Source organism: Mytilus edulis, chromosome 1 (assembly GCF_963676685.1).
Source record: "Mytilus edulis chromosome 1, xbMytEdul2.2, whole genome shotgun sequence".
Taxonomy (NCBI): Eukaryota; Metazoa; Mollusca; class Bivalvia; order Mytilida; family Mytilidae; genus Mytilus; species Mytilus edulis.
Genome location: NC_092344.1, coordinates 45352039 through 45366653, shown reverse-complemented (window position 1 = coordinate 45366653; position 14615 = coordinate 45352039). Strand labels below are relative to the sequence as shown.

The following is a 14615-nucleotide window of genomic DNA, read 5'->3' as shown; positions in this document are numbered from 1 at the left end:
TCAGCTTTAGAAACAAAATATTTGAATCACATATTCAATTGTCTGTTAACTTAACAAAAGAATCTTCAACAAAACCTAAAATGTTTCATGGGAACGTTGCAAAACTGATTCATAAGAGCGCAAATTTAATTCGTGTAGACTGCAATTACAATTAATTAATAAATAAAATTGAAAAATCAATAAAATTTTAAAAATGTCACACTACCTTTTTTTACCATCTGAAAATTAGCTATAATCATTTTTAAATATTAATAGATCGTGCTGTAACTTTTTCAGGGAAATTGATGGACAGGTGTATCCCGGAGAAATCAACGAGAAAGCGAAAGCGAAAGAGAAATATGATACAGCAAAGGAGAAGGGTCAAAGTGCCGGACATGTGGCACAAAAGTAAGTACACGCACACAATAAGTTATTAAATGTTTAAATTAAACAGGTTGAGAACTCTAGATTTCCTGATATATATATATATATATATATTTGCATAGTAATTTCCAAAACACAAGGCCAATACGGCCTTGAAAAACTGACCAATCGACTCAATGAACTACAATGCATTGTTTGATACTACGAGTTGACTACAACTTGAAAACACGTGGAATTAGTGGAAAAACTGTCCACTAATATAGTGTCTGGGACTCTCAAAATAAATGTTTTTGATCTGCGAATATGTTTATTGTAAAATGTATAACATACTCTTCAATTTGCATGCTCAGATTAAAAAGATATTGTTTACGGGCTTCACGATTCGACTTTCTTTTTCGCCTTGTAAAAGTAGTTGAACAGGTTTTTTTCATTGTTATGCATTGTACTTGTGCAATAATTTCACGGCGTGAAACAGTGAAATTTTAGATAAATTGACCACTGTCTAGTATGAACAATTTTTGAGCTCTTTTAAAACAACATTTCTGCCTCGAAAAACATGAAAACTGGCACTTATTAAAACCTATCTATCTATACTGGATGTGTAAACTATTTTTTATCAGGACCTGAACTAAAAGTAAGAGCATCATAATATTCAGTATGCTAAAAATCAGTGTTTTTAAAACGGGGACGGTAAATAGCTTATAAAAAAAGAAGATGTGGTTTGATTGCCAAAGAGAAACTCTCCAAAAGAAACCAAAATGCCTGACACAGACATTAACAACTTTAGGTCAGCGTACTGTCTTCAACAATGAGCATATCCCATTCCCATTCCGCATAGTCAGCTATAAAAAGCCCCGAAATGACAATGGAAAACAATTCAAACTAGAAAACTAACGGCCTTATTTATTAAAAAAAACACTTGAAGAGACCAAAAATGCCTGCAAAACAAAAGGAACAGTTTGAAAGTCCCAAATACTGAAATATGTCTAAAATCAATTATACCTATTTTGTTTACATTGTCAGATAAGAATCTAAAAAGGTCTTGTTCAGTTTTGTTGAAATATGATGGATGATATAGGTTTTGTCCATGTTCTGTACCTTTCAAATACTCAATATGAAAATATAACTTAGTGTTCTACAGACGTCAGTAAATATTTTATACTGAAAAACCGAACTTTCTGAAAGATGTTTGTATACAAAAATAAGGAGATGTGGTATGATTGCCAATGGGACAACTATCCATTTAAGCTCAAATGAATTGGATGTAATTAGTGATAGGCATCTGTAATGCCTTCAACGAAGAGAAACATCCCGTATAATCGGTTATATTTGGCCCCGATTGATGAACATTCGTTTCTTAAAGACAAGGGAATAAACACATTCTTTTCCTTGATTTAAATTACTTTTTAATCATAAAAGAAGGTACACTATCATAAAATGAATTTTGTGAAAACATAGATGAAGGTAAATCCAGAAAAGCGCTTCGGACGCAAGAAGTTACTAAATGTGTTGTTTTCAGTCAATTTTTTAGAAAGTTTAGAGATCTCATCAGATATTTGACTAACTCTAAGTCTTCGGCTTTTTACGAACACAAAATTCAAGGATCATATGTTTTTCTTTAGCTATCTACCAGTATGCAAAAGTTGATGCTCTCATGAATATTAGCACCGGCTATTATCGACGACTAACTCTAAACTATTTGTTTGATGGGTAATTGTGTTTTTCACTGTTGTTTCGCTACTGTCTGGTGGACGAATACCTGAAATCTCCGAGTCATCATCAAACATATTAATGGCTGTATATCGGGTAATTCAAACACTTATTTCTTCGTATAGAAACATTTCTTCGTTAATCTAAGCATGGAACGAATACTTTATATTACGAACTATAAATGTGGATACAAAAAATGAAAAACTAACATACGCAACTATTATCAGCACCCGCAGTGCGCATGCGCTAAATTTGATAGCAATCGATATCGATAAATTTACTATAGATTATTAAAGGAAATATTGAATTTTGGTTAGCTGACAGTAAACAAAAATAAATATATTTTTCATTGGCATCACATTAGAAAATACATTTTCTTAGCTTTCTAATGACATATTTTATAATTGAATCGGGTTTGCAGAAGTTACGGCCTTTTTCATTTTTAAAAAAGTGGTTCATTCCCTATTACTTCATACAACTCAAAACCAAAAACGTGGTCAAAGGAGTTTTCATATATGAATACATATTTCAATATTTTTAGAAATAAATTCATTGGCATAAATATATATTCTCTGCTTTATTATCTTTCCAATGGTATAAATTTGGTATTTTAAAAAAAATTATGAATCGGGGCCTTTTTTATCCAAAAACTGGAGTTGTGGTCATTGTTTGAAGATTGCGAGAAAAGTTCTAAGTCCAATCATGGAGTTATTATATTGATATAATACATCCATGGTCCTACCAAGTAAATCGCTCACAGGTCACAAAACAAAGTTAAACCTATTTGTACATAAAATATTTATACATTTATAAAAAAATTTACATCATTAATTCAAAAATTCAGTTATAATAAGTAAAAGAAGTGAAACTTTTAATTTAAAATAATGTTTTTGTCCAACTGTCAGTTTTCTTCATTTTTGATAATACAAAATCTTTCACCTTTACATTAACTGAGACTTTTGGATGTTTTTCGTGAAGGATATGTAAAAAATTTGAAATCCCATCTAAATTTCTATATCTTTGAAAAAGTGTTTTAAAATAATAAGGCGGCCGGCCGTTATTAAACAATTTTGATACTTAAACAGTTAAACATGTTCACTAATAAATCATATGGAAACAACCGAAATAACTTTATAAATTATAAGGGTTGTTGTTAAATGGAATTATGAAAGATTTATATGACCGAGATTGCGACAAGTTCCTGTATCCAGCTGTTTTTTTTTTACTTTTGACAATTTACATGTCCAGTCTTGGCAATAAACTTCCATATTCACTACTGTTTTACGATGTTTTTCGAGACTACCTGCATGATACCTGTATCAACTAATTTTTAACTTATGATGGCATCAGAACGCTCGTTACGACCAAAGAGAGATATAGACTGGAAAAAACTACATTTTGGTGAAGCTTTGCCAATAGAGAAAGCTCAAATTAAAAGAGCAACTTTTGCGGAGACATTTGAAGTAGAAAGGCTTATTTCAAGGAAGATATCCAAGAATGAGGTAATTTCTTTCTTTCATATTATAATTGAATGTACGTTTTTTTTATAATTATTATAACTTAATTGTTATCTTTGAGTGATCAATTATTTTTCAATCTTGCAGTAAAAAAGGCCTTTTTTGTTATATATATTTATATATCGGGGCAAATTGGATATTTTTTTCGATAATATTCCTACAATATACAGCTGAGTATAGCAATAATTTTGAAATGAATCATATTATTTCTCACAATATACGTGACACATTCATTACATTTATGATTTAAATTTCGAGACAAAATATAGTTATCTAAAATAAATAAGAAAATTACTTTTTATGACTTCTTCCCGTGGCAAAAGGAACAGTAACTGTTTTATCGTGCCTAGTAGCATAATGATTGGAAATACGGTCGAAATTAATCGCATGACACATTACTGTATATCTTTATATTTAATTGTGCAAGTGTAAAATAAAATGGCTGGAAATAAATGATTAAAATTATAAAATACCAATAATATATAGAAATGAATTAATAAGTCGGCAAGCAATTCGAAAAGTATTTTTATTATTGAATATATGCTTGTATAAACGTACAGACAGATCACATATATACATGATTAGGATATTTTAAAAGTGATATATTTTAAAGTTGTTTTAAAAGTAAAATTTTCCATATCATATCAGTAACTGAATAGTTCTTGCTGTGATATGACCAAAGAATATCATTTCACACCTTATCTAGAAGTAGTTTGTTCACTAATTAAAGAAATATTTTCCTGTTAGCTGCTTGACTTCTTATGTGACACGATGGCGAATTTACCTCTTTAAATATTACACTTAAAGCTGAGAAATATTCTTCGAATACGATAGAAGTACTTGTTATTTCCAGAGTTCGAAAAGTGAACTAAATCGTCTCCGTAGTCCTCTGGAAAGCGTATTTCTGGGAATTTCACCAACTTTGCACCAAACATTTTTTTCAAATTTCTATTGATTGAGTTCTTTTGTTTCATATATATATTGTTCGTTAGACCGTGAGATTTCACGAAACATCCCCTTTCACTTATTTCTGCCACGAATACCAGCTTTGTATATTTCTAAAACGACATTATGAATATTCTGACATATTGTCCTACAAGAACTGTCCGACCGAATATCATTTGCACCTATGTTGACAAAAACCACATTGGGTCCATACGATTTTAAATCTTGTAATAATTGTTTTGACACGTGTTCCGCTGTCATTCCACCTTGACCGAAAAATCTGCACTCGCCTGGGACTCTCATATTTCCGGAACAGAAGGAAGAAAGTCTATTTACAAAACTGCTCCCAAATATAGCATACTTAACCATGTTTAAATGCTTAACTTGTTTGTGCACGCAATTCAAACTCGAACTTATAAATGTGAGATGGAAGGAACCTATCTCTTTACCTAAAAATATCTATCCGATTATTTAGCTGTCTACAATAAACACGAACTTTTACAGTTCATAGTTTACTCAAATCTTAATTATGTTTATTTAACAGTTTTTATTTATTTCCCGTCTTTTGTATTTAATAACAACTACTTTTAATTGAAACCATAAAATATATTTATACTGTTATACGTATATGACCCAAGCTCAGGTAATATACGAACTACATATCAATTCTTTATTACTTTGAACAAACAGTAACATATAAACGAAAGTTACAACATTGACATACAATTAATTACTTTACAATCGGGTTGACTATTAGAGATAATTATCGGAATAATCGTTTTTTACAAACATCGTATCATGGACAGTTCATCAGAAATCGGTAACGTCCAATGGCAAATATTTCACACACATCTGAATATGAAAACTGCCTTCATTTCACCCAATAATTAAAAAAAAAGCGGAATTATTTAAAACTTTAAACTTGAACATGGTCTGCTTAAAATTTTGAATGAATTTGCAGATATTTCAATACTTATACTCATCTTCGAAATTTAGTGCCGACTTTTAATTGTCGTCATTTCCCGCAAAATAGATCTGACCCGTGTGTTCAATAACACGGTATTTCCACTCACTTTCAAATTTGGTCAGATTCTTTTAATCATATGCATTTGCTTTGCAAAAGAATGTCTTTCGTTGGCTAATTTATTATTTTTCTTTTTAATAATATTTTATGATAAATTGGGAGTTCAAACGTTTATACTGTTACTTTTGTTGACTGGTATAATAATATAGGCTATGCATTTACCATATATGTATCTATACATAAGGGGGACCAGGCAGCCTCCCCCTTAATCCGCTTCTGTCATGTTTATGCAAACTGACCTATACCTTATTATTAAAAAACGATCGAATATACATGAATCAGACTTTGTCAAAAAATAGCGAAAAATATCGAATGATAGGTATTGTCACATGTGTCAGGTTTATTTAAACATTTTGACTTCTTATATAAACGATTAATTTAAAGTACACATTTATTAAGATTTCCTCTTTTTACAGGGACACAGTTATTTGGTGAAATGGGATGGTTATCACATTTCGGAGTCGACGTGGGAACCAGCAATACATTTACCAGATACAATACTGCAGACATTTGAGTGTCCGAACATCAGCAGTGATCGGCTCCAGTATGCATCATTCAATTTGGAAAAAGCCGTTCAACAGCGACTTTATTCTACTGGGAACAGGATTGTTTTAGATTTTGATACTGACGTCTACAGATTTTGCTTCGGTGTCGAGTCAACCCAGATTCTTTATAAAGCAGACTTCAAAGCTTCCTATGTCGACTGCATGGTATTACAAACTAAAGAAAAACGGAAGGGGCAGTAAACTGTCTTTCCCAGTTAGGATACGCTCCCATGTGCACATGAGGAAATCTTACAGAAATGAAAATGGAAAGATTAAAGAGTACTGTACACCAATTGAAAGACTAATAATGATATCTGCAGTAGATGCGTTATGTGTTTAATTATTCCAATGAATACCTGGACGAATCCTTAGACTATTTATGTCCTTTTGAGTCACTCTTTGTAATATATATATTCCTGCCAAATGTTAAAGTACATTTCTGACTGACACATTCATAATGTCTACAAATTTGTCTGAACTTGAACATTTGAAATTTCAGTCCAAACTGTCGGTAGACCAAGAACATTCTCCTAAGCTTAATAAACATTTAGCTCAAAATCCAAATTTAAGTGTCACAGTTGCAGTTACTAGTTCGTTTTTCAAGGAGCTTTCGAAAGCAAAAGATTGCTACCAAGATTTTAGATACATAGATATTCTAAATTCGCAGCTGGAAGCATTCCAATTGAAATATACGGAAAGACTTGAACGCAGACTGGAAAGCAAAACAATTCATGTGTTATGGTTGTACAGAAAAATTACAGGAAGCCGAAAAAGAAAAGCATTTGACAGTACTGTTCATAAATTAGCAATATTTTCAGATGAACTTGAAAATGTTAAGAAATTGAATTATACATTACAAAAATTTCAAATTGAAAATTTAGATTTTGATCAAAGATGTTTCGATTTACATGAAAAGTTATGGTCAGAAATTGTAGAAAAGAACATTTTAGTTGAGAAAAAACAGTGTTTAATAAAACAACTTGGCATCGTCACATATGAAAATGAAAACCTCCTTAATTATGTAAAAATCCTTCATAAAAGGGTTGCTACCCCAAATTCTGGTAAAGAGTTTACTGAAATCAGTGATAACAACAAATCTAGAAAAATTCGTGAGTTTAAATCAAAGGCAGAAACTGCACTTTGGTTTGCAGAATCTTATGGCCTTGTCCCACAATATATTAAGTTACAGAGCTCCATTGGGGAGGCTTTTAAAGTTGATTTTCAACCTACTGATTACAATAAGTCTTCATTTCAAGATTTACCAGATGAAGAAAAACAAAAAATTAAGGATTTGTTGTTTATTTTAGAAAAATTCAATGTAAGCGAAAGCGCTTATAGAGAACTTACTTTATATTGTGATGGGTTACCACGAAAATATTTGATTTCCCAGTGTCGAGATGATATTAACCATTTATATCATTATGAGAGAACTCCTGGCAATATCCCTGGTGCATATATTAGCTTAAGCTTAGAAAACGAAATCATTAAATATGTAAAATATCAGGATACAGAGGAAACTGATAAGCTACAAATTAAAATTTCGGGGGATGTGTCAAGAGTTAGCAGGATTTCCAACTTTGTCGTGTTCTCTTTTTCTGTTATTACAGATGGTTTAACTCTCTCTTCAAAAGATCAAAATGTTTTTTGCATTGTTAATTGCAAAGAAGATTATGATAGTTTGAAAAAGTCATGTAAGCCCATATTTGAGGAAATTAATTCTCTGTACAAGAGGGGAACCATAGAAGTTGACGGGAGAAAAATTAATTTGGAAATTTTGTTGGGTGGCGACATGACATTTTTACAAATTTTGCTTGGCCTAGGGGTTCACTTTGCAATTACTCCTGTCCTTGGTGTAGAATCCATAAAGGTGAGAGAGAGGACATGACAAAGCCTTGGGACTTTTATCATGGCAATAACATGAATAGAACAGCACAGAACCTGGAAGAAGATGTTGTATGTAATCATTACGGTGTTCGTGCTCAACCTTTGATCATGATTGAGCCTGAGCATATTATAATTGATGAGCTTCATCTTCTTCTCCGAATTTGCGACAAACTGTTGTCTAACTTGATAAAAGATACGAAAACGCTTGATGACAAACATGTCATTCATGGGGAGAAGACATATTTTCTACATCAGCTTGTTGTCAAGATAAGAGAGTGCGGTGTTTCTTTCTCGGTATGGACTAAAAAGGGAACTCAATGTGAAGTGGAGTGGTCTTCATTGACGGGTTCAGACTATAAGAGACTATTGGAAAATCTTCCCTCAAAATTGTGTTTTTTGATCCACCACGATACACATGATCTTACAGTTGAACTTTGGAATTCTTTTCTGAAACTTTACCGTTTTTTAACTGTAGAAGTTCACCAGTTTTCCCACATTGGGGATGTCTTTGAAAAATGTCAGGAGTGGGTCAGATCTTATTTGAATTTAGGTACACTTGAAAGGAGGGGTTTCGACAGCGTTACCCCTTATATGCATTGTCTTGTATACCATGTTCCATTCCTTACACAGAAATACGGAAGACTGGTGAAATTCAGCGGTCAAGGAGTTGAAAAAATCAACGATGATATTAAAAAGATCCATCACTCCAAGACGAACAAATGGGATGCAACCCTTGACGCCCTTCAAGTTCGCAAACGCATAGAACATTTGACATCAGAGAATTGCGAACGCGAGAAATAATAAAGGCAACAGTAGTATACCGCTGTTCAAAACTCATAAATCAATGGACAAAAAACAAAATCGGGATAACAAACTAAAACCGAGGGAAACGCATTAAATATAAGAGGAGAACAACGACATAACACTAAAATGTAACACATATAGACAAAATCACACGAGAATAACAAATATAACATATATATATAACATCAAAACCAAATACATGAATTTGGGATAGACAAGTACCGTGACACGTCTTATCGCAATGTGAATTTACACTCAAAAATAAGAGAAAACAAACGACACAACGTAATAATGTAATACACACAGAAACGAACTATAATATAACAATGACCATATTCCTGACTTGGTACAGGGCATTTTTAAAGGAAAAAATGGTGGGTTGAACCTGGTTTTGTGGCATGCCAAACCTCGCACTTTTATGGCCATGTGAAATATAACATCAAAATGACAACACAGGACTACAATATAAATAAATTGGAGAACACAATTGACAAAGAATCACACGAACAACAGCCAACAAAAGGCAACAAGTTCAAAATTTTAATACGCCAGAAGTGTATTTTGTCCACACAAGACCTATGTGTGACGCACAGATACAAAAGTTTGAAAGCCGAAACGAGTACAAAGTTGAACAGCATCGAGGACCAAAAGATCAAAAAGGTTGTGCCAAAAACGGCAAGGGTTTTCCGTTAAGTTACCAGAAAATCCCTATAATTTAGAGTAATTTATACTTTTGCAAACAGTAAATTTAATAAAATGAATATTCAAAAGATGTACATGATAAAGCTGAAGTATTAACTAATTACAGGAAACAACTGAAATACATTTACATAACCAGACATTTGAAACACAAAAGTAGACACATCCGAATACGTTTAAACCTCTACGCCAAGTGACGTCCTATTTGAAACTGAAAAATGACGAAAAAATGACGTCATTAGAATTAGTAAAACAGAGCATCAAAAAATGAAAAATGACGAAAAAATGACGTCATTAGAATTAGGATTAATTTAAGATTATATATTTGAACTAAATACTGATATTGCATTTAATAACAAAGCACATTTTAATTCTTATTAATATAAAACTGAGGTAGCAATTAACTATATTATAAAACTATGTCAGGTTTGTTATGAATCTAACTTCAAACGTAAAATATCGTACTGATTACTTTGAACGAAATCAAATCTGATAAATGAAGGCGGTGATTAATTTTCTTTACCATAACACATAAATATAATAGAAAAGACGTCAACACATTTGAAAAGAGATTACAAAAAAACATCAGATACATATTGGAATGACGAAATTTTTCAGCAGAGATCCGCCAAAAAGAAAAAAATAGTCGAAGAAATGGCAATTGTGGCAAACAAATATGTGGAATCTAATACCGTCTCAGTTTCTGACGTAGACAATCTGTCTCTAGACGAGATAAGAGAAGAGCTAAAAAAAATTAGGGTCGAAAACCAGGTTGAGAAACAGGGATAAATTGTTAGTCCTCTTAAAGAGTATGAGATAGACGGTTTCTTCGTTGCTACTTTCTGCTTCCTCGTGTCAGGAGCCGATTCACAGTCGGTAGTCAAAAGTAGCACGAAGTCACTGTATAATGATTTTCTAGATTCCGGTGCTGATGGTCTTAATGTATATATGTCTACTGAGTGGTAACCCTTAAATGAACAAGTATTTGATTTTTTTTAGGAGGGGTGATTACGGGTTCAACATTTTTAGAGACAGTTTATTTTTTTCACTTCCTTGACGGGATCTTGAATTTTGATTCTGTTTATTGTGGGTCCTTAACCATTGTTTGTTAACGAAATCCGTCTCATTGTGATGCCTTAATTTTTATTTGATTACTTTCTAGTGTGCTATCTATCCGCATGTAGTGTAAAAATGAATTGTATGTTTTATAACAAATTGTGGTGTATACATAATGTAATATTTATTTTTGTACCTGAATGGATTGAAGATTTGAAAATTAAAATCAATTCATAATATAATTGTATTGTGTTTTTTTTTGGTGTTTTTTTTAAGGTTTAGGTGAGGTTTCCGACTCAAGCTTTCACCACTCGATAATTTCTTTAATTGTGTATACCAGTAGATATAAGAACTGTGGTATGAGTGCCAATGAGACAACTCTCCATCAAAGTCACAATTTGTAAAAGAAAAACCGTTATAGGTCAAAGAACGGTCTTCAACACGGAGCTTTGGCTCACACCGAACAGCAAGTTATAAAGGGCACCAAAAATGACTAGTGTAAAACCATTCAAACGGGAAAACCATGCAAAGGTCTATATAAAAAATGAGAAACACTTATGAACCACATCAACAAACGACAACTACTGAACATCAGGTTCTGACTTATACACGTATACGTTTTAAGATCGATGATATTTTATTAGGATTTATAAAGTATTTTGAATTAAAAAGATATTTCAACTCTGTGTTCATTGAAAAAATCCATTGACAAATATATACCCCACTCAATGTTTTACATGGTTGTTAAAATTATTAACAAGTATAGTTGGACACATGCTGACATAGATATTGATACAAATATTCCCACAGAGAAATTTATCGCACGCCGCAGCGGGGCGTCTTTATGTATACATACATGTACTTGTATCACACAATCCAAGTGCGAAGTGTACTATCTAATGTTATCAGAACAATACATGGCAGATAATTAAAATAATGCGAGATAACTCGTACTTTCCTCTACTGAGGAGAATAGTTGGCCATGGCGAAATTGTGAATCCCGCATTGCACGAAAAAATGTGTTGTACTTCAGTAAATAACACGCGTGTTTTGTTGATAGTAAACACATAGTAGTCCATCATGCATTGTTACTCATTTAGTGGATTGGTCAAAAACCCAGGTAAAAATAAATTGCGTCACACGTAAACAAACAATTACATGTGCTAGGACATAAGTATGATAATTCATGCATTTCCATATAAGGTAGTGGTCCCGACCTGTTTAATAAAAGAAACCAATTCTATTTAAAGAATTTTATCCTGATTTTTAAACTTTAAACAGTTAATAATTATTATATATATAAAAGGAAGATGTGGTATGATTGCCAATGAGACAACTCTCCGTCGGTTAGATTTTCTTTAAAGCGAAAATACTAATAAAGCTAGTTTATGAATAAAACAGAAGAAATTTAGAGCAGGTTATTTTTATTTAATTTATTTAATGGAAACTTTTGTCTTGAACTTAAATAAATGTAGGTAAACAAAACCTGCAAAAATAGCTGCAATTTATGAACCTTCACGATAGATATTTATGTAATATTCGGAGACAATTCCTGTAAATAACATATTGCGCAAGCCATATATTACAAATAACATTTCATTCCATTGCAGACCTAGACATACCAATCGTTTTAGTGTTGATGTAAACGTAGCAGCTGAGAGTATAGTGACCTTTAACCTTACTTACCAAGAATTATTAGAGCGAGTATATGAACAATATGAGCATATAATATATGTAGATCCAGGCCAGATTGTGGAGGATTTCCAAATTGAGGTGTATCTTCAGGAGTCAAGAGACATTACTAAAGTCTCAGTGCCACCGTTGCGAAATGATATTATTTCGGGGACTATAGGTAACTATTTCATTGATAGAAAAAAATGGTTAGCAACATTACAATTTACGTCAGTAGTAAGTGTAGAAAGGAATTACAAGGTTATAATTGACACATTAAAAAAGACAATTTAAAGATAAGTGTACTAGAGTTAGTTGGAGTCTTTATGTTTTTGATACTGATCCCATGTTGACGATTGCACGGTATTATAAACGATTTTTAAGTGTTTACAGAATTAAGAATACGGCCCCCTTTGATGGGCAAACGTTCACACAGTACAACCTCTCATCTAGCTTGTCGCGAATGCATCAACAGATACCTGAGGGCTCCTTAGTTTTTACATGATGTGCATGATTATTCAGACACAAAAACACAAAAATCGAAAATTAATGACGGTATTTGTGTGCTATAAAGTATAAGTGCTATATCTATTAATTACACCTTAATAGGATAGCAGAATGCGGCCATGGAAGAAAAAAAAAACAATATTTTGTTCCCTTAACATACTGTGTAGTCCCTCAAGATATATGTCGTTCCCACAACAACAAGATATCCCGTTCCCTCAAGATAATGGTGTTTTTTAGATAAATGGTTTATAAGAATATTATGTACATAATTATGTTAGAAATAGCAAATGACATCATAGTATTATAAGCAGTTAATTATGTTTTCTCAGTATGTCTTTTTAATGGTTGCTTCAAATGTTTGAAAAAATTAACATGAAAGGGAAACAAAAGTTCGTGCAGCGTTATCGCAAACATTGAAAAACCTATCATGAATTGATTTAAAATGTTTCTGGTCGCACTTTGTCTCCCTCATAGTCAATCCCTGACAATAAATCAAATTCAAATTATAATATTGTTTTGTTTTATTTCTAACAGAAGAGAAAAACGCTTTCGCTGTTATTGACCGACCAACATTAAAGTCAGCCACCATTCATTATGCTCCGACCACCGATGACCAGAAACAGATGTCTGACCAGGGAATATCGGGGTTATTTGTTGTTCAGTATGATGTCCAGAGAAAATTTGACGCTGGTGAAGTCATGGTAAATAAGATAAATCTAATTTGTTCTCGGTTGCTTTCAGCAAAACATGAAATAGTGTGACCGTATCAGCTTTCAATGTGTTTTTAACATATTCATATTTTTAAAACATTTCAACTATCTAGTCATCAAATCCAAAGAAGCTATTTTGAAAAAACCTAACCGCACCCACCGCTTTGTATCATTTTTTTTTGTCAATATTTGAAGAAAATGAAGATTAAAGGTTATAAATGACTACCATAATGTATAATAATTATTGATAAACAACCCATTGACTTGCCAAACAAACTGTTGAACCATTTAGGTAAATAATTTTTAAGGAAGTTTTGTAAAGTGTCATCTTTTGATTTTACTTAATGATTTTGCTTATGTGTTTGTTTTCTTTCTAAATCTGCAAAACTATTTTCATATATTTTAGATAAATGAGTTTTTAAAAACACATCGTACATGCATCACAATAAGCGCGTCATGTAATCGTTTTTAACAGGTTGTTGACGGATACTTTGTACACTTCTTTGCACCAGAAGGTTTGGATCCTTTACCAAAAGACGTCTTATTCATCTTAGATGTTAGTGGATCTATGTTCGGCACTAAAGTAGCACAACAAAAGAGTGCAATGAATAGCATTTTGAAAGATCTTTTCGAAGGTGATCGTTTCAACATAATGCTTTTCGACGATGACATTGATTTGTGGCAGCAAATATTGATGTCTGCTAACAACAAAAATAAACAGAATGCACTTCAATATGTTGAAAATATGAGAACAGGCGGAGGTAAGTATATTGTAAAGAATTAATGCCAAACAAAGTTTAAAAAACATATTTCTCCATTTTTTTTATAGATTTTATATATTATTGGTTATTAGATTTTATTAAACGCGATTTTTAGCATTATAGTGTTATATCGTAACGGTAAGTTTTAAGTCGTGGCAAAAGTCGCAATGCCTGGAGAAAGTAATCGACCTCAGGTAGGAAAACTGACAATCCTAGTCAATTAAGATTGGAGTCGAATGCACCAACCACGTTCGGGATTCAAACTCACAATATCAGTGTTGAAGGCTATTCGACTACTCAGCTGACTTATCTGGCACCGAGGCCCCTTACTATATATGAAAATGTCATTATAAAGTACA

At 32.3% G+C, this 14615-nt stretch overlaps 1 protein-coding gene across 1 annotated transcript in view; it reads left to right on the top strand.

Annotated features, from left to right (window-relative positions):
- The window catches only part of LOC139512844 (inter-alpha-trypsin inhibitor heavy chain H3-like), a 36188-nt gene that overhangs the window by 4520 nt on the left and 17053 nt on the right, over positions 1–14615 (top strand). Inside the window, exons 3-6 of the mRNA XM_071300775.1 lie at positions 277–387; positions 12218–12459; positions 13320–13486; positions 13971–14256. Of these exons, the coding sequence (XP_071156876.1) occupies positions 277–387; positions 12218–12459; positions 13320–13486; positions 13971–14256 (806 nt within the window). The remainder of the gene's footprint in view (positions 1–276; positions 388–12217; positions 12460–13319; positions 13487–13970; positions 14257–14615) is intronic.